This window comes from Pollachius pollachius (genome assembly GCF_949987615.1).
Source record: "Pollachius pollachius genome assembly, chromosome: 15".
Taxonomy (NCBI): Eukaryota; Metazoa; Chordata; class Actinopteri; order Gadiformes; family Gadidae; genus Pollachius; species Pollachius pollachius.
The window spans coordinates 22062755-22086316 of NC_136948.1; the positions used below are offsets into that span (position 1 = coordinate 22062755).

At 42.2% G+C, this 23562-nt stretch overlaps 2 protein-coding genes across 3 annotated transcripts; one reads left to right on the plus strand and one right to left on the minus strand.

The window, feature by feature from the left end:
• Positions 1–1747: 1747 nt before the first annotated feature.
• LOC307087151 (alcohol dehydrogenase class-3 chain L) lies at positions 1748–6230 on the plus strand. 2 transcript variants are annotated; one of them, XM_079752612.1, is made up of 9 exons: positions 1748–1831; positions 3156–3257; positions 3411–3552; positions 3985–4072; positions 4172–4391; positions 4536–4800; positions 5286–5417; positions 5725–5863; positions 6071–6230. In XM_079752612.1, exons 1-9 carry the CDS (start codon positions 1814–1816, stop codon positions 6093–6095), a joined length of 1131 nt encoding a protein of 376 aa, XP_079608738.1. In that variant the 5' UTR covers positions 1748–1813; the 3' UTR covers positions 6096–6230. The 2 variants fall into 2 exon arrangements, with proteins under 2 accessions (XP_079608738.1, XP_079608737.1); XM_079752611.1 differs by lacking the exon at positions 6071–6230 and having other exon boundaries at positions 5286–5810.
• Positions 6231–6448: 218 nt separating this feature from the next.
• Positions 6449–19451, minus strand: metap1 (methionyl aminopeptidase 1; the record flags this gene model as incomplete). The annotated part of the gene is made up of 11 exons (XM_079752610.1): positions 6449–7172; positions 9137–9202; positions 10580–10723; positions 11156–11287; positions 11501–11639; positions 13037–13120; positions 13357–13448; positions 17135–17195; positions 17506–17609; positions 17709–17760; positions 19032–19451. The coding sequence occupies 11 exons, from the start codon at positions 19449–19451 to the stop codon at positions 7006–7008; spliced, it is 1461 nt and encodes a 486-aa protein (XP_079608736.1). The 3' UTR covers positions 6449–7005.
• Between the last annotated feature and the right edge of the window lie 4111 nt (positions 19452–23562).

A 23562-nucleotide genomic window follows, 5' to 3' on the forward strand; every position in this document is an offset into this window, starting at 1 on the left:
ATAGTTAATCGCGTTTGTAGTCTGCACTCAGACGTTAACTCATTATTGCATGCGGGTGTCTTCATTCATAAAAAAATTAAAACATTCGGGAGTATGCAATAATACAAATTATTCTAAAGAGGTCCAGACTCCGTGCTTAGCCCCGCCTTCTCCAGTGAAACAAGAAAGCCCGCGCCGTGACGAACGGGGGATTTGACCCCCTCGGTTTTACACAGGAAACTTGAGATAAGAAGGTGAAATCACCGGGCGTGCCAAGCTGCGACCGAAACGGCTTGGCAGTATAAAAAGGCCTTTAGCCTACTTCATCCTGCCCAACAATATGGGCAGGATGGGCGCGCCAATCAATGAAACCGTATGCGGATTCAGATAAACTCGGCTCTCATTGCTGCGCAAAGCATGTTTCAGAAATCAGCACCTAATTGTCACACAAGCTTTTTTTGATTTTTGTAATATGGAAGAGGGGAAAATGCAGTGAAAAAATGTACGCACAGTTCATTCAGGATTAGGCCGATACATATGTCGGCCTAGGCCTAATAAATTGTGTTTTAATATCTTTAGCATTCAAAGTATTGCAGTCTATTCTTTCCGTAGGATACTCTGCTGTTGGCCTTGATGGGGAGATATTTTAACCCTTTTTAACCCCATTTTCCTGCGACATTCCTGCGTCTACCCCTCCTACAAAGCCCGTTTCAGCACCGTGTCAGTGGACAGTTACAATCCTACAAACGTCGTGAGTGCAGTGAACGCGCGTTCATGTTAAGAAGAGTTACGGGAAATACTCCAAAGAAATGGTGGTTCGCAAGATCCATCGTGAGAATGATCGTACGAGCGAAGATCCATCGTGATCGGCAAACGAGGCCCTGGTTGCTCTGTGGTAAATGGTCGTAGAGTTCAACGGTCGATGTTTCCATAGTAACCGCGAGCTCACCCAATCAAAGGCGTCGTGTTACAGTAGGATTATGGGTGGTGTAGTAGTAGTAGTAATAATAATAATAATCTTTATTTATGCAGCGCTTTTCTAAACAGAGCTACAAAATGCTTTACAGATAAAAAGAAAGAAAGCAAAGCAACCAAACAAAAATAAATTTCTAAGAACAATTGTATTACAGTAGTGTAATGACCTCGCCGGTGACATAACAATGTCCAGTCATAAGTATTTTGAAGGAACTTTTAATGTTACAAAAACCAGGTCACTGAAACGGGTAACCAATGGCAAAAATCCCACACAAAAACAAACACCGGTTACCCGGGCAACCCCCCAACCCGGTCCCTCCAACGCGCAAGCCCCCACCCTCCTGTTCTCCCAAGGCCCTCCCCCAGCTGACCTGATGATTCGCCCCCCACACTGATTGACAAGAAGAACATCCAATGCATGCACAGAGAACAACTGGCATAACGGACAACGAAACACAATGCAACACATAACACACAAACTCTTTAAATGTCCCAGGGTCGCTACAGTAGTAATTAGTAGGTGGTCTCAAATGACATCGCGAATAAAACGTGTTTTTCTTAACACTTACTTTAACTCGTGGCTTCTGCAGGAGCTTATACCGTCGTCTCACAATATAGTTACGACATGGTTGGGACATTATGGCTGTTAATCATAACCATGGACCTATTAAAGAAGATCATAACCTGAATATGAAAGGGATTTTCACTTCCGGAACCAAACTGTTGCATGCGCATGTCGACCGTTTCCCGGGCCGTGGTGGTCAGCTGACATGTGGGTGTGGCGCCACGCGACACCACGACTATAAATTGGATCTCACTTCGGCTCGGATACAGATCAAAGTTTTTGCGTCATAAAGAAATGGCAACTGTCGGGAAGGTAAGAGTTGTTATCTTTTAATAAAACCCGGAAAAAACGTAACAAAAAGCGATTGCTCCATGAATACATAACTTAACATAAATTGTTAAGTTTATTTTTAAAAAAAAAAAAAGCAAAGCACTGCTTGACGAGTGATGCGATCCAAGTAAGTTAGGTTTTAACCATTGAACGGAACTAAAAATAGGTCGAATGCCTTGGATGTGAATGTGGACTGTGAAGGAAACTCTTTTATGAAGTCCGCTGCTGCACATTATCACCAACATGGATAAGATTCATTTATAATTAATAGGAAACTGATATAAACATCTCTCTTATGAAGTCAATAATAAAATAAGATGCATCAATAAATGCACATTATTAATGCATCGATCAGATGCATTAATAAATGCCGGTTTTGGGATGTTGGCTTTAAATTGTTTCTCATCTGCAGACAGAGCGGCGCATCAAATTATCATTTTTATTCCCGTTATGTTGCGACCGTATTTTCCAAATGTTATTGTTTAAAGTAACACATTAAACGTGGGTCTTAAAAATGGTGAAAGGAAAACCATCTTGTGACGTGTTTGCAGTGGGCCAAGGTGTTGAGCAACAGCACGTCGGCTTGCTTCACTGGGTTTCAACATGTTTCCAACTCTGGACGATAAGATCCAAGGAAAAGATGTGTCACCATAATGTCCACCATAATGTCCACCAATCCTTGAAGCTGAAGTTTGAGCTTCTTATAAAATATCCCCCAAAATGTCCACTTTACATCATCCTATATGTTGTGTGTTTTACAGCCTATATGTTGTGTGTTATACAGCCTATATGTTGTGTTATACAGCTTATATGTTGTGTTTTATACAGTCTATTTACTTCACATTATCCGCACCATGTTGTTTTTATAAGTTTTGCAGTAATAAACAATGCCTTCATGAACTGTTAAAACATTGCGCGAGTAAAAACCTGCAACAAGTGAAGCTAAACTGAATTAAATAGAAAGTAACTGAAATATGAAAATACATTGAACAATTTATTCATGGTCTTCTTCCTAAAAGTTTGTGCTCTGCGAGCATGCTCTGTGCTCACACACAGTTTGTGGCACAATTTCAAGTTAAAAAAATAAGTGTATAACTTTCTAAATAACTAGAATTTTGTCTTTGTCCTCTACCAGACGGGAAACAATTGTTTTAATATATAATCGTGCATTTTTTGACCTGCCAAATTGTCAAAATGGATCAGCCATTGCCTGGTGGCCGGTTTTCATTCTGGACCCCGAATACATAAAAACCAGGGCACTCGTGTGTGTGTGTTCAATCTGGGTTATGCTCTGTATGTTCTGAAGACAATAAGATGCAGAGCTGCCGTGGCATGGGAGGCTGGGAAACCTCTCTCCATGGAGGAGGTGGAAGTTGCACCGCCGCAGGCTGGAGAAGTCCGTGTTAAGGTAAACAGACCATTATCCGGTGCCACTGTATTCATTTACTTAATTAAAGTTTTAGTATGAAACTAAAGCATGAAGTAGCCATACATCATTTGTGTCACTGAGTAATGTTAGTCAGTATCAAGGGCATTTGTGTGTGTGTGTGTGTGTGTGTAGATTGTGGCCACGGGGATCTGCCACACTGACGCTTACACCCTGAGCGGCTCTGACCCCGAGGGCGTTTTCCCCGCCGTTCTGGGACACGAGGGTGCCGGGATCGTCGAGAGTGTTGGGGAGGGAGTGACAAAGTTCAAATCAGGTATTCTGACCTCCCATCGAGTGAATATCACAAACAATGACATGAATGCAATGGCATTTGTTACTGTAATAGGACTGAATTCATGTGTTATTTTAAGATAACATAAAATGTAACATTTTTTATGCCGTGGGAAAGTCAGGGTGTTATAGCACTAAATTAAAGAAATAGAAACAGTGCATGTCAAGGCAGAAAAACAATAACGCCCTACATTAATATATTAATACCGCTGTATACAGCTATTGGGGTTAGGAGAAGAATACGATAAAATAATATAGGTTCATAAAATGGATTAGATATCTATAAATGATCTGTTGCCTGGCGTCATTAATGGTTAATCCAGTCGTTGGACCAGATTAAATGGCACACACCTTCATAATGCCGCATAATACATGCAAGGATGGTGAGGATTATAATTCCATCTTTATCTTTAAGGTGATGCAGTGATCCCCCTGTACGTCCCGCAGTGTGGAGAGTGCAAGTTCTGCAAGAATCCCAAAACTAACTTGTGTCAAAAGATCAGGTCTGTGAACTGGTTTAGAAATGTCGTCAAATGTATTTTGTAATCATGTTCCCCGATAGCTAAACCTATCCATCTGCACTGCGAACGTTTATTTTCAAGGCTGACACAAGGAAGAGGCCTGATGCCGGACGGGACCTCACGCTTCTCATGCAACGGCCAGAGCCTGTTCCACTTTATGGGCTGCAGCACCTTCTCCGAGTACACCGTCGTGGCTGACATATCTCTTGCCAAAGTGCATGAGAAGGCCCCCCTGGATAAGGTCTGCCTGCTGGGCTGTGCCATTTCTACCGGCTACGGAGCCGCTCTCAACACGGCCAAGGTCTGTTTGGATCATTTGTGATCCAAAAAATATGTTTTCATTGTGTACCGTTTTGATTTAAACAGATGTGAACTTTAAAGGAGAATAACATTACCTAGCATCACATCATGGCGAGACTATTGTGTGGGTTGTCGTTTCCACCAGGTGGAGGCGGGATCGACCTGCGCTGTGTTCGGCCTCGGCGCTCTGGGTCTTGCAGTCATCATGGGGTGCCAGGCGGCCGGGGCTGGCCGAATCATCGCCATTGATGTCAACCCAGATAAATTCGGTATCGCTAAAGAGTTTGGTGCCACTGATCTGGTGAACCCTAAAGATCACAGCAAGCCCATCGAGCAGGTCCTGGTGGCGATGACCGACGGAGGGGTTGATTACTCTTTTGAGTGTGTAGGAAATACAGCGATCATGGCAAGTACAATCATTGAAGTGTATAAATCAAACTCATGGTATGTTTAGTGTACATGCCTTATACTTGGCCTACAGACTCTATAATGTAGTTTCTTCTGGTTCAATATTTAATTGTTATTTTTATGTCTCGATGTCTTTTATGTGCCAACCTCCACACCAAGTCACCTTTCTTGCATTTAGATTTTGCCAAATATGCTAAGCAAAGTCTAAATTCTGATATTACAAACCTGAATTCCAAAACGATTGACAGTACTAAATGTAGATAAAATGGAAATGGGCAAATCCTGTATTCAATTGAACTTTAATTTTTGTAACTAATTGTTTTTTTACCTATGTTTGAAAAACGTTATATTATATATTGTAATACAATATAATATTATATATTATATACATGTAAATACCTTTTTTGAAAGTGTTGCAGCTGAAATCTGTTTTGGTAGTGTTTCAGTAGCATTTGTCTATCTGTTTACATGGTTCTTCTTCAGAGAGCAGCCCTTGAAGCCTGTCATAAAGGCTGGGGTACCAGTGTGATTATCGGGGTGGCGGCCGCAGGGCAGGAGATCTCCACACGCCCCTTCCAGCTGGTTACTGGACGCACGTGGAAAGGCACAGCGTTTGGAGGTATACAGTTGGGAGTAGGGTTGCCAGTAATGTACCAAATTGTCATGCCAATGTTTGCATTTCAGAAGCAGTGTTTCTTCACATGGAAGTTGTCTATGCTTCGATTGGCTGTGTACCTGTGGAAATTTGCAAAAATAACATTTCAGAAAATTCCTGAATTTCCCAATATATGGAATGTTGGCTGTATATTCCACCAGTGCACATTGAAATTAATGGGATGTATCTCGCTATGGGTCAATTTGAAAGCACCCTTATAATGAAATGTATGAACAGTGTCCCGTCGATCAACTTATCTCTTTTTTTCAAGGGTATAAGAGTGTTGAAAGCGTCCCAAAACTCGTTGAAGAATATATGAACAAAAAGTTGAAGGTGGATGAATTTGTGACCCACACTCTGCCCTTTGAGAAAATCCAAGAGGGTTTTGATCTCATGGGCGCTGGGAAATGGTAAGTTGTTTCTTTAGAAGAGTGAAAACAAACGGTCTTCAATACAGTAAGTTTATGCACATGATACATGACGTTATACAATTCTGTTTGAAGATGCAGTGGTCTTACAGTCGCTGACTTATCCCTCAAGAGATGTGGCTATGAGAAAGACCATGTACACTTTCTAAGCCTATTGCTCACCCTGTCTAATCTTGTTTTATCTTCCAGTATTCGTGTCGTACTCAACTACTAGATACACCGAAGGCCACAACACCATTTTACCTAATGATGGAAGGAACATATTATGAAATTCCTGTAGAGGGTTTGAAGACATTAAAATATGAATTAAAATGGAATGTTGTACCGATGGTTGATATTTGATTTGCACCATACTCTTCTACTTAATACAGAATTGTAGAATCATAATTTCCTATTTCTTCATTATCTTAATTTTACTTTGAAGCAGTCCCATCAGTGCAACTGGAAAATTAACTCTTTGAAATGGTTCCCTGAAGTAGACCAGTAGCTTTAGTCTAACTGAAAATATTGGATGTTTCATCTCATTTTAAGGACTGGACTGAGAAAAAAAGATTATATAATCCAGCAAATATTTTTTAATGTTAAGGCTCGATTTGCTACACAAGGAATCTGACTCATGAAGCACCAAACAGGCACTACAAAGAATATTAAAAATTGTAGCACTTGAAAGACTAAATGTTATTCAATTACATTTCTGACATTATTTCAAAAGCCAAAATTTAATAAAGTAAATGGGGGTTTAGGGAAGGTTTGTGGTCAGTAGTATTTCTGAGTCTCTGTAGTCTGCTCTGTGAAACTGGCTGCTAGAAACTAAGATTGATCGTTGATTTGTCCCAATTGTCACGACAGCCATAAGAGACCTGGATTTAAAAGTACCACTTCTAGAACACACAAACTCATCACTAAATGTGAGATTTATAGAATAATCCCCAATGGTGAAACAACTGATCCACACTTGGTACGAAAACACATTCAAGAACTTCCGTTACATTGGAGTGACCAAGATATCAACTTAAGAATGAGGACAGCCACAGATGAGGGAGAAGGACCCACTTATTGTGAGACGCGTATCAACTTGTATTTCTGTGTCTCTGAACTAGAGATGTATCATCCAATCAGAGTCCTTAAGTCTGGCTGATGAAGTGGGCGTCGCCCTTGTCGTCCAATCGGCAGGTCAGGATCTCACAGCCGGTCTCTGTGACCAGGAGGGTGTGTTCAAACTGCGCCGAGCGCTTCCCGTCGCGGGTCACCGCCGTCCAGCCATCGGGCCACGTCTCGTCCTGCCAGCCGCCTGGGGGTCGGGTCAACACACACAATTCAAGGGTCATTAATAAACCAAGTAGAGCTGACTATATATTAGTAAAACAAGTAGAGCTGAGTATATATTAATATACCAAGTAGAGCTGAGTATATATTAATATACCAAGTAGAGCTGACTATATATTAGTAAAACAAGTAGAGCTGACTATATATTAATATACCAAGTAGAGCTGACTATAAATACACCAAGTAGAGCTGACTATATATTAGTAAAACAAGTAGAGCTGAGTATAAATACACCAAGTAGAGCTGACTATATATTAGTAAAACAAGTAGAGCTGAGTATATATTAATATACCAAGTAGATCGGACTATATATTAATATACCAAGTAGAGCTGAGTATATATTAGTAAAACAAGTAGAGCTGAGTATATATTAATATACCAAGTAGAGCTGACTATATTAGTAAAACAAGTAGAGCTGAGTATATATTAATATACCAAGTAGAGCTGACTATATATTAGTAAAACAAGTAGAGCTGAGTATATATTAATATACCAAGTAGAGCTGACTATATATTAGTAAAACAAGTAGAGCTGAGTATATATTAATATACCAAGTAGAGCTGAGTATATATTAGTAAAACAAGTAGAGCTGAGTATATATTAATATACCAAGTAGAGCTGAGTATATATTAGCAAAACAAGTAGAGCTGAGTGTATATTAATATACCAAGTATAGCTTAGTGTATATTAGTATACTAAGTAGAGCTGAGTATATATTAATATACCAAGTAGAGCTTGGTATATATTAATATAGTGTAATTAGTATACTAAGTAGAGCTTGGTATATATTAATATAGTGTAATTAGTATACTAAGTAGAGCTTGGTATATATTAATATAGTGTAATTAGTATACTAAGTAGAGCTTGGTATATATTAATATAGTGGAATTAGTATCCTAAGTAGAGCTTGGTATATATTAATATAGTGTAATTAGTATACTAACAGCTTGGTATATATTAATATAGTGTAATTAGTATACTAAGAGCTTGGTATATATTAATATAGTGTAATTAGTATACTAAGTAGAGCTTGGTATATATTAATATAGTGCATATTAGTACACTAAGAGCTTGGTATATATTAATATAGTGTAATTAGTATACTAAGTAGAGCTTGGTATATATTAATATAGTGTAATTAGTATAGTAAGAGCTTGGTATATATTAATATAGTGTAATTAGTATACTAAGAGCTTGGTATATATTAATATAGTGTAATTAGTATACTAGGAGCTTGGTATATATTAATATAGTGTATATTAGTACACTAAGAGCTTGGTATATATTAATATAGTGTAATTACTATACTAGGAGCTTGGTATATATTAATATAGTGTAATTAGTATACTAAGAGCTTGGTATATATTAATATAGTGTAATTAGTATACTAAGCTTGGTATATATTAATATAGTGTAATTAGTACACTAGGAGCTTGGTATATATTAATATAGTGTAATTAGTATACTAAGAGCTTGGTATATATTAATATAGAGTAATTAGTATACTAAGAGCTTGGTATATATTAATAAAGTGTATATTAGTACACTAAGAGCTTGGTATATATTAATATAGTGTATATTAGTATACTAAGAGCTTGGTATATATTAATATAGTGTAATTAGTACACTAGGAGCTTGGTATATATTAATATAGTGTAATTAGTATACTAAGAGCTTGGTATATATTAATATAGTGTAATTAGTACACTAGGAGCTTGGTATATATTAATATAGTGTAATTAGTATACTAAGAGCTTGGTATATATTAATATAGTGTAATTAGTATACTAAGTAGAGCTTGGTATATATTAATATAGTGTAATTAGTACACTAGGAGCTTGGTATATATTAATATAGTGTAATTAGTACACTAGGAGCTTGGTATATATTAATACAGTGATATGTTAATATGGTGACTGAACCACACACCTTCACAGATCATCGGCTCGATGGTAAACACGTGACCGGGCTTCATCACCCCCACCGCTTTGTTCTCTGAGAAGAACAGAAACAAACAGTACACAGTTCAAAGGTGTGTGTGTGTGTGCGTCTCACTGGCGTAGTGCGGTACGTTGGGCGCGGTGTGGAACAGTGTGTGTGTGTGTGTTCGTCTCACTGGCGTAGTGCGGTACGTTGGGCGCGGTGTGGAACAGTGTGTGTGTGTGTGTGTGCGTCTCACTGGCGTAGTGCGGTACGTTGGGCGCGGTGTGGAACAGTGTGTGTGTGTGTGTGTGCGTCTCACTGGCGTAGTGCGGTACGTTGGGCGCGGTGTGGAACAGTGTGTGTGTGTGTGTGTGCGTCTCACTGGCGTAGTGCGGTACGTTGGGCGCGGTGTGGAACAGTGTGTGTGTGTGTGTGTGCGTCTCACTGGCGTAGTGCGGTACGTTGGGCGCGGTGTGGAACAGTGTGTGTGTGTGTGCGTCTCACTGGCGTAGTGCGGTACGTTGGGCGCGGTGTGGAACAGTGTGTGTGTGTGTGTGTGCGTCTCACTGGCGTAGTGCGGTACGTTGGGCGCGGTGTGGAACAGTGTGTGTGTGTGTGTGTGCGTCTCACTGGCGTAGTGCGGTACGTTGGGCGCGGTGTGGAACAGTGTGTGTGTGTGTGTGTGCGCGTCTCACTGGCGTAGTGCGGTACGTTGGGCGCGGTGTGGAACAGTGTGTGTGTGTGTGTGTGTGTGTGCGTCTCACTGGCGTAGTGCGGTACGTTGGGCGCGGTGTGGAACAGTGTGTGTGTGTGTGTGTGTGTGCGTCTCACTGGCGTAGTGCGGTACGTTGGGCGCGGTGTGTGTGTGTGTGTGTGTGTCTCACTGGCGTAGTGCGGTACGTTGGGCGCGGTGTGGAACAGTGTGTGTGTGTGTGTGTGCGTCTCACTGGCGTAGTGCGGTACGTTGGGCGCGGTGTGGAACAGTGTGTGTGTGTGTGTGTGTGCGTCTCACTGGCGTAGTGCGGTACGTTGGGCGCGGTGTGGAACAGTGTGTGTGTGTGTGTGTGTGTCTCACTGGCGTAGTGCGGTACGTTGGGCGCGGTGTGGAACAGTGTGTGTGTGTGTGTGTGCGTCTCACTGGCGTAGTGCGGTACGTTGGGCGCGGTGTGGAACAGTGTGTGTGTGTGTGCGTCTCACTGGCGTAGTGCGGTACGTTGGGCGCGGTGTGGAACAGTGTGTGTGTGTGTGTGTGCGTCTCACTGGCGTAGTGCGGTACGTTGGGCGCGGTGTGGAACAGTGTGTGTGTGTGTGTGTGCGTCTCACTGGCGTAGTGCGGTACGTTGGGCGCGGTGTGGAACAGTGTGTGTGTGTGTGTGTGCGTCTCACTGGCGTAGTGCGGTACGTTGGGCGCGGTGTGGAACAGTGTGTGTGTGTGTGTGTGCGTCTCACTGGCGTAGTGCGGTACGTTGGGCGCGGTGTGGAACAGGCGGTGGATGCCGTGGCCGCAGTAGCTCCGCACCACAGAAAAGCAGTTGGCCTGCGCGTGTTTCTGGATGATGTTTCCTAGTTCCCTGTAGCGAATCCCAGGCTTCACTGTAGAATGGAAGAGAGAGTTACAATCTTATATTAATGAATTATGCAACTGGTGGTGGGGATGGTTTTCTTATATTCCCTTTTGGCCAATTCCTCCCTTTACAACTGGTTGCCCAGTAACATTGAAGTCGTCGTAGAGGCTGTGTTCTTTCCTTCCATCACTCCAGTAATGACGGGATCTCTAGAGACGATACATATTGTGCTTTTGTGACAGGCTCCTCCCACGAGGTTCAATATTAAGCCCCTCCTTCTGCACTGGTACCCTTGTTTAGAGCAAACACGCATTTGGAGCCTGTGTTTACACAACGTATGATGGCTGGATCAGTCTACCAGCTGCACTATCCATCACCTGAACAGACACTAGAGGGCAGGTTCTGAGGTGCTGTGGGACAGCTAATCCCACCTGGTGGTCACATGGCGTTAGAACCTTACCTGAATCAATAGCTTGCATAAGGCATTCATAGGTGGTTTGAACTAGTTTCCTGGCACCTTCATCCACCTCCCCGACATAGAAGGTCTCATTAAGGTCGCCATGGAAGCCGTTGTGGTAGACGGTGATGTCCACTGCAGAAGTCAGGGGGATTAGACCAATATATTAACATCATAGCCACCTCCACTTGTTCAACTAATGCATACATTTTGTCAATCTTTAAAACAGAGCTGGATAGTAGAAATGTATGCCATCTTGTTTTAACATAAGGTTAAGCTTTGAACTAGATAACAATGGATCTAAATAAAAACCACACACTAAATGCTCATCCACCATTTTGGACCGACCGTTGAGGATATCGCCGTCCTGCAGAGGTCTCCGGTCAGGAATGCCGTGGCAGATCACTTCATTGACCGATGTGCAGCAGGACTTCGGAAAGTTGTAATAGTTAAGAGGGGAAGGATAACATTTCCTTGCTGTGCAAGCCTGGACAGACAGAAACGTACAATTAATACGGTTATGAAAAAGAGCATATATATCTCACCTGAGAAAAGGCAACTTGGAATTGTACCCTCACCAAAAAATAGGTATAAGTGACAGGGAATACAAATGGAAACAGTATTGGAAGAAGTTAAATGTGCATTACCCCACACCATCTACCCAGATTCAATATGACTTTTTGTTTTAAATGTCTTTATAGTGTAGCTCTGGAAAGTCTGGATACATTCTAGATGTTAAATTAGTGCAGTTATTGCTTTTATTTCGTACTTGCTCATAATGTTGCCTCCCTCATTTCCATGGTTAACTCGGGTTCCTTTATTTGGTCTTTTAACCCAAAGGATGATTTCATTATTGCTACATAGGATATGGAATGCTAAGCACATTTGGTATAAATAGCACCTTATGATATGGAATGTCTTTGGTGTAGGGCTGAAACGACTCTATATATATATCGGGGGAGGAGACTGAGGTTTGAGTGACATCACAAGCGGAGTGTCCACCTAGATGTATGATGGATAGATCAGCAGCTAGTCCACTGGGTAGGCTGGCAGGCTGATCCATCGAGCCCCCCTGGTGGCCTGGTTTCCCCCCGGGCCCTCTCAGCAGAACGCTACAGGGTGTGTGGAGCTCTGAACAGCCACACCGGGGATTTCCCCGTCTAACCCCACGGTGTGTGACGTATTTCATATACAACATTGCATTCGCTCATACGCAACAACAGTACTAAAAAAGTATCACCAAGTTCTCCTCTTCCACCACTGCATGGACCCTGTCTATATATTATTTATTGTTATTACACGGCTCTTCTCAATGCCGTGGAACGCTCTGTTCACTTGCATGGGCCCTTCAAAACTTCCGGCGGTGAATTATCTTTGATAATATACCTAATAAATAGTCTGTCGCATCACTCCGCAAGTAGTCCGGTAACTTCTCAACCCCAGCGTACTCGGTTGCTAAGCGACGACAACGCCTTGGGCGGACTATTTCTCTAACAAATAAATCGTAAAAAGACACACCGTGTGAAGTTATTTTTTCGTTTTGGCAGTAGCCATGTTATATTATGATATTATTTTCCCAATAATGACTGGCGTTCTATACATTATCCCTTACATATTTGTGCTGTTGAACTTCTTGTTGTACGTCTTGCTCCGTGTGTGCTCATGAAACTGTAAAGCGACCTTTAGTGTGAGAAAGGCGCGATATAAAATAAAGACATTATTATAAGCTGCCGTGGTTCGTGCCGCGAACGGTTGCGGGCGGTGTATTTTGGGCTTAAGATATATGTCTTATATCATGATATACATCGTTACCGAGAAAAAAAGGGACCCATTTCGTGATCGATTTTGCCAATGTCACACAACCCTTGAGCTGTTAAATATTACCAGATGCACTGTGTGGTCGATCTCCTCAGTAGTGATGCCAGGTTTAACCATCAGGGCGGCTATGTCCAGGACTTCTCGTGCCAGCTACACAGTCCAAATCAAAGAGAATAGTGCAGTCACAAATTGAAGTATGCAAGTAAAGAATATACAGTAAATAGTTCATTGACTTAAGGAATATGTTGATGTTTACAAGGGCTGTTATGTTGTCAAAGTAACAATGAGTGTGGACACTCAGATCAGATCTATAGTATGATATACATTTCTTAACTCCCCATATAAAAACAGTCTAACACAAGCAAGTCTGGTGGATTTTCTAGTACCTTGCATACTACTCTCATGCCTTCAATGTCTTCAGGAGGCAATATCTTTATCTGCGATGTCCCCTTTAAAGTCTGTTCAGACTCAGACATACCTGTTAAAGACAAACATACATTTTTTCAATGAGTTAGACTTCGACATTTCCTGGCTGGAATCTTCAGTACCAATAAACTACAAATTGTTAATGTTGTCATCCTTCATTGTTCATTAAATTAGATATACATTTTTGATTATTACTTAAGTTGCAATTGTTGCTGCATTTATTAGTAATTGATTGGATCAGAGTGTTATTAGTGGTGGTGTAACCTATGGGCGACTAGAGACCACCTTGATTTAAGAATAAGACCGGCTCAAATACTTTGAGATCACTACTAAACATCCAACATAGAAATGCTTTTCTCACGTCACGCCTGATCAAGAATAGTCTATTTGCAATGTGCTGCATATTCATAATCTGTGAAAAAACTGATGGAATACTTAACCTATAGCCTAGTGAAGACGAGCTTATGCTCCATCCTTTCACCAACATATCCTGTGTATTAAGAGGATTCAATTATACTGGAGTTTTACCCTTTAATCCATGTGTTAAACAGTGTAGCTAATGACTGTTGGTGAGGGGGGGTTATGATGAGTGGGTGTCTCACCCTAGTCTATCACCCTTTTCATACAAGGTTGGAATCCAACACGAAACTGATGCGATACAACTGCACACTTTCACCTTATCAAATGCAACCTATATTGACGTAAAGCAGTGAGAGGAGACACTGGCTCGAAGCTCCGACTGCCGGATCAATACATGTAACAGATATGGTAATAACAGGTCTGAATGTAGTTTACCACTAAGATGATCAATACATGTAACAGATATGGTAATAACAGGTCTGAATGTAGTTTACCACTAAGATGATCAATACATGTAACAGATATGGTAATAACAGGTCTGAATGTAGTTAACCACTAAGATGATCAATACATGTAACAGATATGGTAATAACAGGTCTGAATGTAGTTAACCACTAAGATGATCAATACATGTGACAGATAAGGATGATTATAGGTCTATGCTGGTAGTTTACCTCTATGATGATCAATACATATAACAGAAAGGGATGATTATAGGTCTATGCTGGTAGTTTACCACTATGATGATCAATACATATAACAGATAGGGATGATTATAGGTCTATGCTGGTAGTTCACCACTATGATGATCAATACATATAACAGATAGCGATGATTATAGGTCTATGCTGGTAGTTTACCACTAAGATGATCAATACATATAACAGATAGGGATGATTATAGGTCTATGCTGGTAGTTCACCACTATGATGATCAATACATATAACAGATAGGGATGATTATAGGTCTATGCTGGTAGTTTACCACTAAGATGATCAATACACATGACAGATAGGGATGATTATAGGTCTATGCTGGTAGTTTACCACAATGATGATCAATACATATAACAGATAGGGATGATTATAGGTCTATGCTGGTAGTTTACCACTAAGATGATCAATACATATAACAGATAGGGATGATTATAGGTCTATGCTGGTAGTTTACCACTATGATGATCAATACATATAACAGATAGGGATGATTATAGGTCTATGCTGGTAGTTTACCACTAAGATGATCAATACACATGACAGATAGGGATGATTATAGGTCTATGCTGGTAGTTTACCACAATGATGATCAATACATATAACAGATAGGGATGATTATAGGTCTATGCTGGTAGTTTACCACTATGATCAATAACAGATAGTGATAATCATAGGTCTTTGAGGGTAATTTACCACTATGATGATCAATACACATGACAGATTGAGATAATTATAGGTCTATGATGGTAGTTTACCACTATGATCAATACATATAACAGATAGCGAAAATGGGTCTGAATGTAGTTTATGGACGCAGTAACAACACTGTTGAGAAACATAAATGACTTTTCCCTTTGCCCTGTCTCACCACTTGTGTCCATGATGACCAGGACAAACATACCTGAATGCGATTGGTTAAACTGGCCGTAAGCAATCGACCTGGGTGCGATTACAATTAATGTCGCCTTTTCGCACAGAAAACGCGTTGTACGTTTAGCCCATTTCAACACAATGATTGTGTGAAAACCTTATTTCATTAACGCAACCAACAATTGTGTTTAAGGTAAAAGGACCTCTGGAGTCAGTGCTCTCCATCACCAGGGACAACACATTAATATAATATCCTTTGGTTAAGAATGTTTATTGGTAGAATGCCCTCTAGTGGACAGAATGTTTTCAGAATGTGGTATTGGAAATGCATAAGCCTGTGAATACAGTGGAACATAGTGAGTATTAATGCTCAATTTCAGCATTACAATTAAAATATAATTACAATATTAAAAATAATAAGGAATGAAATTGGAAGATTGACATCTCTAATATGTTAATGAGGCGCTATGTTAAATGCAGTTTATCCAGGTCATCCTCTCCTTGTATTATCACTTGGTTTTAATCTTGATACCAAGGGAGGAAACATTATTATCTATTATATTCCTCATTTGGACACTAATATAAATGGCAGAGTGCCTGCTGGCCGGCTGACAGATCAAACCGCTCCGATGTGTCGTCCCGCGTGCCGCCTCACTTGAGGGGTTTTGTACCTCCAGGCCTGAAGATTATTCCAGTTGAAACACTGAAGAGGATCAATTAACCGGCTCAAACTGATTGAACTCACCATTGATTTCTCACACAGAATAACCACAATCTGAATAGTTAGCAACCATCTTCGAAATCGTTATCTACCAGCTGTCAACTGTTTCAAAATAAAGCCGCGTGACGGTTAACGGGAAATGGTGTCACTGTCTACTCTGAGTTCATCGGCTGAGTTCATTGGCTAATGCTACATTTTATGATGTGGATCACTTAGAGTGACTTACATAAAAACAATAAACACAATGGGGTCAGAATGATACGCTTGGTTTTAAAAGCAGGCAGAGACCTCTGAAGCTGCTCACCTACTCAAAAGGATATAACCTTTAACCCTATACTGGCTATGTTTTATCGCAGAATTGAAATAAATGTACTTTAGCGTGTTTTAAACCGTAAAAACAAAATCAACAAGTGTGTGTTCTCATAGGCTGTGGAACAATACAGTCACTGCTGCTCGTTCAATGACGCGAGTCAACGTGAAACAAGACGTAGTCATTCACACAGTGCTGCTCAACAATGGCAGCCAGCGTCGTATTTGAGCATATTTAGGCGCTGGTAGATTCAGACCGTCATGGAAGAGGGTGGGGCGAGAAATCTAGCACATTGCGTCAGTCCTCGAAAATATTGCAATTATATATTCCAGTAGAATATACTTATATATTCTAAGCCTCCTTAGGCACTACAATGCTTCAATACGTCGAGCCAGCCAATGCTGACAAACACTTTAATACTGCCGGTCAGAAACATTTTACGGAGGCCTGAGAGACAACAAAAATCTGCATCTACCCACCTATCCAAATAGCCTTGCATGCATACTCACGTACTGAGTTATATGCATTAATTATGACACCTCAATCTTAAAACATAATGTGCAGGCATAGAGGCAGGTTCTTATAGATACCTTTAAATGGTGATTCAAAATAAAAGGGACACATTGATAAGGAATTACGACATCATTAACGGCATGTATATTTCAGGCTGCTTGATTATAACAACCCTTTTTCAAATAGCACCCAACATTATGTTTGAGAACTTGGTACAGAAACAATTGCATGAGTATTATTCGGATTACCTCTTGAATGATCAGCATAGTCTGGTCTCTGGATGTCTCCGGGTACGAGTCTCAGCGGAGTCTACACCAGGAGCAACCATCACAACTTCAAACGTTAGAATTCATTCAGATGGCATCTCAAGACTCTCTCAAGACACTGAATTCACATCATTTTTGCAAAAGCATACTAAACTTTGTACATTGGATAAAGGTTAAGATAACATGCAGCAATTCGATTTTCTTAATTTGGTAAAAACAGAGTAAGCTACAAATTGTCCTGGGACCTTCCATCGCCAATTCTTCAGAACGTAAACAAAAACATCTCGTTGATCAGGGTTAGGGTTATGATATCATCTTGGCCTGATCTAGGGTCTGCTGGAGGCTCTTCTTACCAGTGGATAGTGAGGCCGTAGTTTCCCAGTGAAGCGGTATCCTGGCCATGGGTCTGTGTTAACATCCTTTGTGCAGTCGTTGGGTTCTTCATTGTTCTGCTCCTCTATAGTGACACAAACAGCAGTGATTAACAACAAGCCGCTTCTCGCTAACTGAACTGAGACTTTTGCTCATAAGAAAACATGACTTGATAAATACATACTTGCTTTTTTGTGCAGCAACTTGTGAGTCGCCCAATTCTTCTTAAAGCATTCCTGAGGGGACAAACAAAACTTAAAGTGAACACTCTTGGGGTTCATTATGCTTTAAGACATTAATACAGAGGATGCAACAGAATGTGATGCACATTAAACTGTTCAACACCTCCAGTTGCCAACATACCCATCAGTGAAAGTGATCCCATCCACGCTTACATTTAATTTAGGACTAATATGTCATCTATTTTAAGTAGGCCTGCGACCAATGACAACGTTTCCATTTATTAATCCGTCGACTTTATCGATTCCGCTTAACGATTTATTTTCAATTAAAAACACACCTGTGCTATAATTAGCGGACTTTCGGTGGACTATGAGAACGCATACAATTCAGTATAGCCGGTATACAAGTGTATGCTACAATTATTATGCATACATTCTTCGGCAACAATCAAGTCCTTTCAATGATATTGAGGGGAAATTTTATAAAATGATGCTAGAGATTGGCTTTTTTGCCAAGATAAAGGTGAGGACCACCGAGAGGATGTTATCTATTATTATTATTATTATTATTATTATTGTTATGGCTGTAAACAGCTCTACTAGGCTGGCTGAGCCAGCCTAATAACGTACAGATTAACGTAATGGTATGTAGAAACAGCAGCTGTTTCTACATACCATTACGTTAATCAAATCAGCGTTGATAACACTATTCTTTCTGAATCGTCTTTATGGCATGGTGTCAGTTTAATACACTCTTACAACAACAAAAACGAATCACATGTTGTTGTTGATTTCCCTGACATACTCACTGACATCGAACACCCGCTGAGGTAACCTCAAAGCACCACTTTGACCTATTCAAATCTCTGGGGGGCCTGTGGCTCAGGAGGTAAAGGGGGTCGGCTGGGAACCGGGAGGTTGCTAGTTCGATCCCCGGTTCCTCCTAGCTGAATATCGAGGCGTCCATGAGAAAGATGCCCAACCCTCACTGCTCCTGGCGAGCTGGATGTGTGCATGAATGTGTGTATGAATGAATGAGTGCGCATGAATGGGTGACTGTGAGACAGTATTGTAAAGCGCTTTGAGGGGCCACTGGTTAGGAAAGCGCAGACCCATTTACCATGGGCTTTTCACTGGCAATTGAATTAACACTCTAACACTGGCTCGATGTTATGCTTCATTAAGCCGGGCATGACACTCCTAAATAAGAGACACACACCACACACACATGGCTGGTGACACCGAGCTAGCTAGCCTAGCCCAAGGCCTCCGGGCACCGAGCACCTCCGTTTAAACACCCCGACAACATCCACACGCCGCAGTACCTGAGAGCAGAAGTAGGAGCCCTGGATCCCGAGGGTGATGCACCGGGGACACTGGAGCTTAGCCTCCTGGCAGCAGCCGTCAGCCTCGCACTCCTTTGCCTGTAGGCTCGCCATGCCGTCGTTGGAGAGGGTGGAGTCGGAGAGAGAGGAGGGGAAGAGAGGAGGACCAGGACGGATAGCTGGGGGTGGTCTGCGCCTGCGTGAGAGAGGACCCAGACAGCGAGCTAGGGGCGGTCTGCGCATGCTCAGAGGAGAACTGTCATGGTGTGTTCCAGATGCCTCGTACACCACCCGAACGAGTTGCAAGTGGGGAAATCTCCCGGCTTTCTTGCGGCATTCCAAGGAGGAACGCCACCTTTTGGTCGGTCCCACTCGGAAGATTAAGAGTATACCGAGTTCAGTAATTATGCTGCGATGCATTTGTTTGGTACACCGCCACGCCCGACCTGCTCTAGCGAGAACGTGACGTATTTTCCCGGCTTGCAGCACTTATAGCGTTCCAGTTTGTCATTGGCTAGTCATTGTTAAAGTTGGTCATTAAAATGACCAACATGACACAAAAAAATGATTCTCTTTACGGGCGCAGCCATTTATGTTGTCGAGTCGTACGGTCAGCCTCACTGAATTCGGTATACTCTCAGAACTACGAGTGGGACCGACAAAAAGGGGGCGTTCCTGCGGGGGTTTGCTGAAGAGGCTCATGTCATGTAGCTAACAATAACAATGACTAGCCAATGGCATGCCACAATCACAAAGACAAACGGGAACGCTATTATGATAATAATTGATGATTTTTTATAGCGCTTTTCTAAATACTCAATGACGCTTATTAATGTGCCGTTCATGTGCCTTGGTAATAACGGGACGCCTTGTCAGTGATGAAGCGCACGCTTACGTGTGTTCCCGACCACCACCGTTCATGTGCACTGCGTTCGGAATCTAAAAGTTCTTCACAGCAGGGTTTTTGTATCTGATAAAAAAAACTGTCAAAACTAAACAGAACTTAGTAGGATCAGTTTCAAGTTTGCACACCTTCTTTCCCTTGTAGCCTATCACCCAGGCACGGCGCCAGGATTCCAGTTGTGGATGGGCCAGACCAATTTTGGGTGGTCCTTAAATTAAAAACGTTATCAAATACTTGTTTAACCTAATACAAATGACTGACTAATATTCTGTTATATTATCTGTGCATAATAGAGATTTGAATAGCTTGATGCTCTTTAAATATTTTGTTGCATTGGAAAAGGTTTCGGTGCATAGGACAGACCTGTCCGCGGTCGCTCCTTAGGCCTTTTTACAGTACTGCCAAGCCGGTTCGGTCGCGGCTTGGCACGAAGGACCATTCCTCTGCGTCTTTCTCGTAGATCGCACCATCTTTCAACGTCTTTGTTAAATGCGACTGCATCACCTTCCCTCCCATGATGGTCAGCAGCTCGCGGATTTCACCGTCTCTCCAGTTAGAACTGCTCATGTTGATATCGCTGCGTTATTGTCTCTGTTGTAGAGACAACGCAGCAACACCTCTACCCAAACCCCTACCCAAGAGTTTTGGAATCTCCATTACGCACCATACCTGGCTGTGCTTTAGCGCTTCACTCTATAGATCCGAGGCCTGTAGACTGTAAAAGTGGTCAGGAATCGAATATTTCCCACATAGTTTAGTTATGCTCGTATAACATGAGGCCAACTATTCCAGAATTCTGTTGAATTGTTTTAAGTTTTCAACAATATTTCGATATCATTAGCAACAGACGGAGTTTGGCTTATTATACAAAGAAGATGCATTCAATTGCAGGCTACAAAATAATAACTAATACAATAGCCTACCGCCAATTCAAGGTCATCCACGAAGATAACAGCCCTTTAACACAAATACTCTGAGAAAATGTTTTCCCCATAATTCCCAGTGATCTGAACGCGCCATTAGTGCTACAAGCCAGGAAATGACGTCACAGGACTAACTCGTGCGGCTGGTGCACGAGGCCACCGCAGAGCAGCTAGTCTGTGCAGGCTCAGAGAACACCTGTCACTCACGGTGGACCAGGTCATAGGTCAGGCAGTCAGATGAAATGTACAGCACAGACGTGTTGAGAACAGCTGAGAGTCTATAATCTGAAAACAAGGACATGAGCCAACAGCTGCATGAAGCACAGGCCCATGTTTCTCACTACATTGTCAGTATTTGCACCCAATTAACTGTATTGTGAAGGTGTGTTCCAGATACCTCGTACAACACCCGCATGAGTTTCAAAGTGGGTAAAACTCCCAGTTTTCTTGCAGCATTTCACGGACGAGCATTTGGTCGGTCCCACTCGGGATTCTGAGAGTATACCGAGTTCAGTAATTATGCTGTGCATGTATGCTGTTTACATGCACAGCTTAATCCGATTAAAGCCATAGTTCGACTATGATCCTCAATCGGACAACTGCAATTGTCGGAGCATACATGGCGGTGAGAAAATCGATTCATTGGCCGAAGCATTTCATACCCCGGTTTGATAGGTGGCGCTGTGCCCATTTCAACTAGTGGTAGTTGAGCCACCGGTTCACTTCTTTACGTCACTAGCAACAACAAACTCAGGTGGGGATTTGAGAAAGATGTTTTCAGCATGGACCTATTAAAGAAAGGATAGCGGATTAAATAATGGCGCCCATTCATTCCTATGAAAACTGCTCAATGGCGCAGGGCAACATCAAGGAGAGATTTGCTTCCGCATCCTGGGAGCCATCCACGCCTGAGTGCATGATGTGCCGGATGCAGAAATATTCTCGCTGTCTAGCATTGTTAGCAGTGTAGCATCATAAGCGAGAGGTCTGTCTACACATCCCTCGGCGACTTTAGGTGATAAAAAGTCAACACAGTACCTAAAAACCATCAACGTCATTCATGTTAAGTAAAAGGAAGAACCTCGGATACGAGAAGTTAACGGAGCCGTGCACTAGGCCCTCTCGAATGTCGGGCCGAAACAACATTTGTTTCACTACGACTCCTTTCAGCTGCCCACCCCTCCTTCTCCTTAAAAAATAAATAAATAAAATGGCTAATAAAATGCTTGAGGTGGCGTTTTGAAAAGAGAAAACTTACATTTTATAAGTACATGGTATAAAGATAATAATGAGCCTTTGGTTGATATCCAGACATTTTTTTGCGGAGACACATTCCTGTTCCCCACTTGTATTGCAGTGAACGGAGATATCTACTTCCGGGCCCCTTGAACCGAGGGACCCGTCCACAGCCCGCTAAACAGCTGCAGTACCAGGCTTGGCCGCTGAGCGCTGGTGGATTGCGGAAGTATGCACTGTTCCTGGGGGTTTGGTTTTCAGTAGGCAGCTGTCACTTCGGGTCCATGTCATTTCTCCGACGCTCCATAGAATAAGTCGCGCCTCTGAGGCTCTTGGTTCCATGTTTAAATGTCTATGGAAAATAACATGGGGGTTTTGAATGATCGTTCATGACAAACCCTGTAGGTGGCGACGAAGTATAAGCTGCCCAGGTTTTGAACTACACACCTTTCCATCTAGATTCCACTTAGGGTTTTGGATGGTCGGGCCGTTAAAGCCCATGTTTCAATTTGAAGACCCCTGTGATGAACGTGTAGATGAATAATGTAGGAACTCGATTTGCGTGAAAGAATTGATCATAAATGCATTTAAAACGTTTTTGAAAGAAATTGTGAGTAACATTACTCCCGCCTCTCAAAAAATGCTCTGACCGGACGTGACCGGAAGTGACGCAACGACAGGTAAACATCATGTCTTCGTAATGGAGTCAGACAGTGAAGAGATTGCAGTAGGGGTTAATGTCAGCTCTTACAATGGGCCATTGCCATACAATTATGAGCCGCCTAGGCGAGAGAGGGGCCAGGCAGAGGAGGGTCCATGGACAGAGGAGAGAGATGGAGTTGTGGTGTGAGGAGAATCGGTGGAGAATTGGGCAGGTGTCTTGGTGAGTGTCCAAGGGTTATAGCTAATGGTGGCTAACGTTGTCTTCATGTTTATCACATTGCAGTATTTGTAAAATATCATTTTTAGCAATATTGCTGTTGACTTTGTTTTTTAAGCATCCATGTAGATTGTCACCAGCAACATGTGTCTTCTAATTTGCGTAATCTAGTCCCTCTGTCGTACAGGCATCTCTGACTTTCCTGGGCTCGGTGCAAGTGCTCACGTGACAATACCCCTAGTGAGTGAAGCTTTGCACAATTCCCACCCACGATATGACATGAACAACGCCTGCGCAACACTCTTCACGGAGATGTTGCGCAACGGAATTGCTTCCAGGTATCGGGTTGCGTAGTCATTCAGGACTAGCACAAATCGATACCCGTGTGCGGAACGTTCTAATGGCCCGATAATGTCCATGCCAATGTGGTCGAAGGGGGCTTCCACCAGGGGAAGGGGCCGTAAGGGAGCCCTGGGGACGGCCGTGAGATTCACCAACTGGCACTCGGGGCAGGATGCGCACCACCTGCGCACCTCCGCCCGAATCCCCGGCCAATAGAACCGGGCCATTATCAGAGTGTGGATAAGT

Excerpts from the sequence above, each read along its gene's own strand:
- LOC307087151 (XM_079752611.1), top strand. Across the intron at positions 3,553-3,984 it reads AGTGACAAAGTTCAAATCAG|GTGATGCAGTGATCCCCCTG; the intron begins GTATTCTGACCT and ends TTTATCTTTAAG. Across the intron at positions 4,801-5,285 it reads AAATACAGCGATCATGGCAA|CAGCCCTTGAAGCCTGTCAT; the intron begins GTACAATCATTG and ends TTCTTCAGAGAG.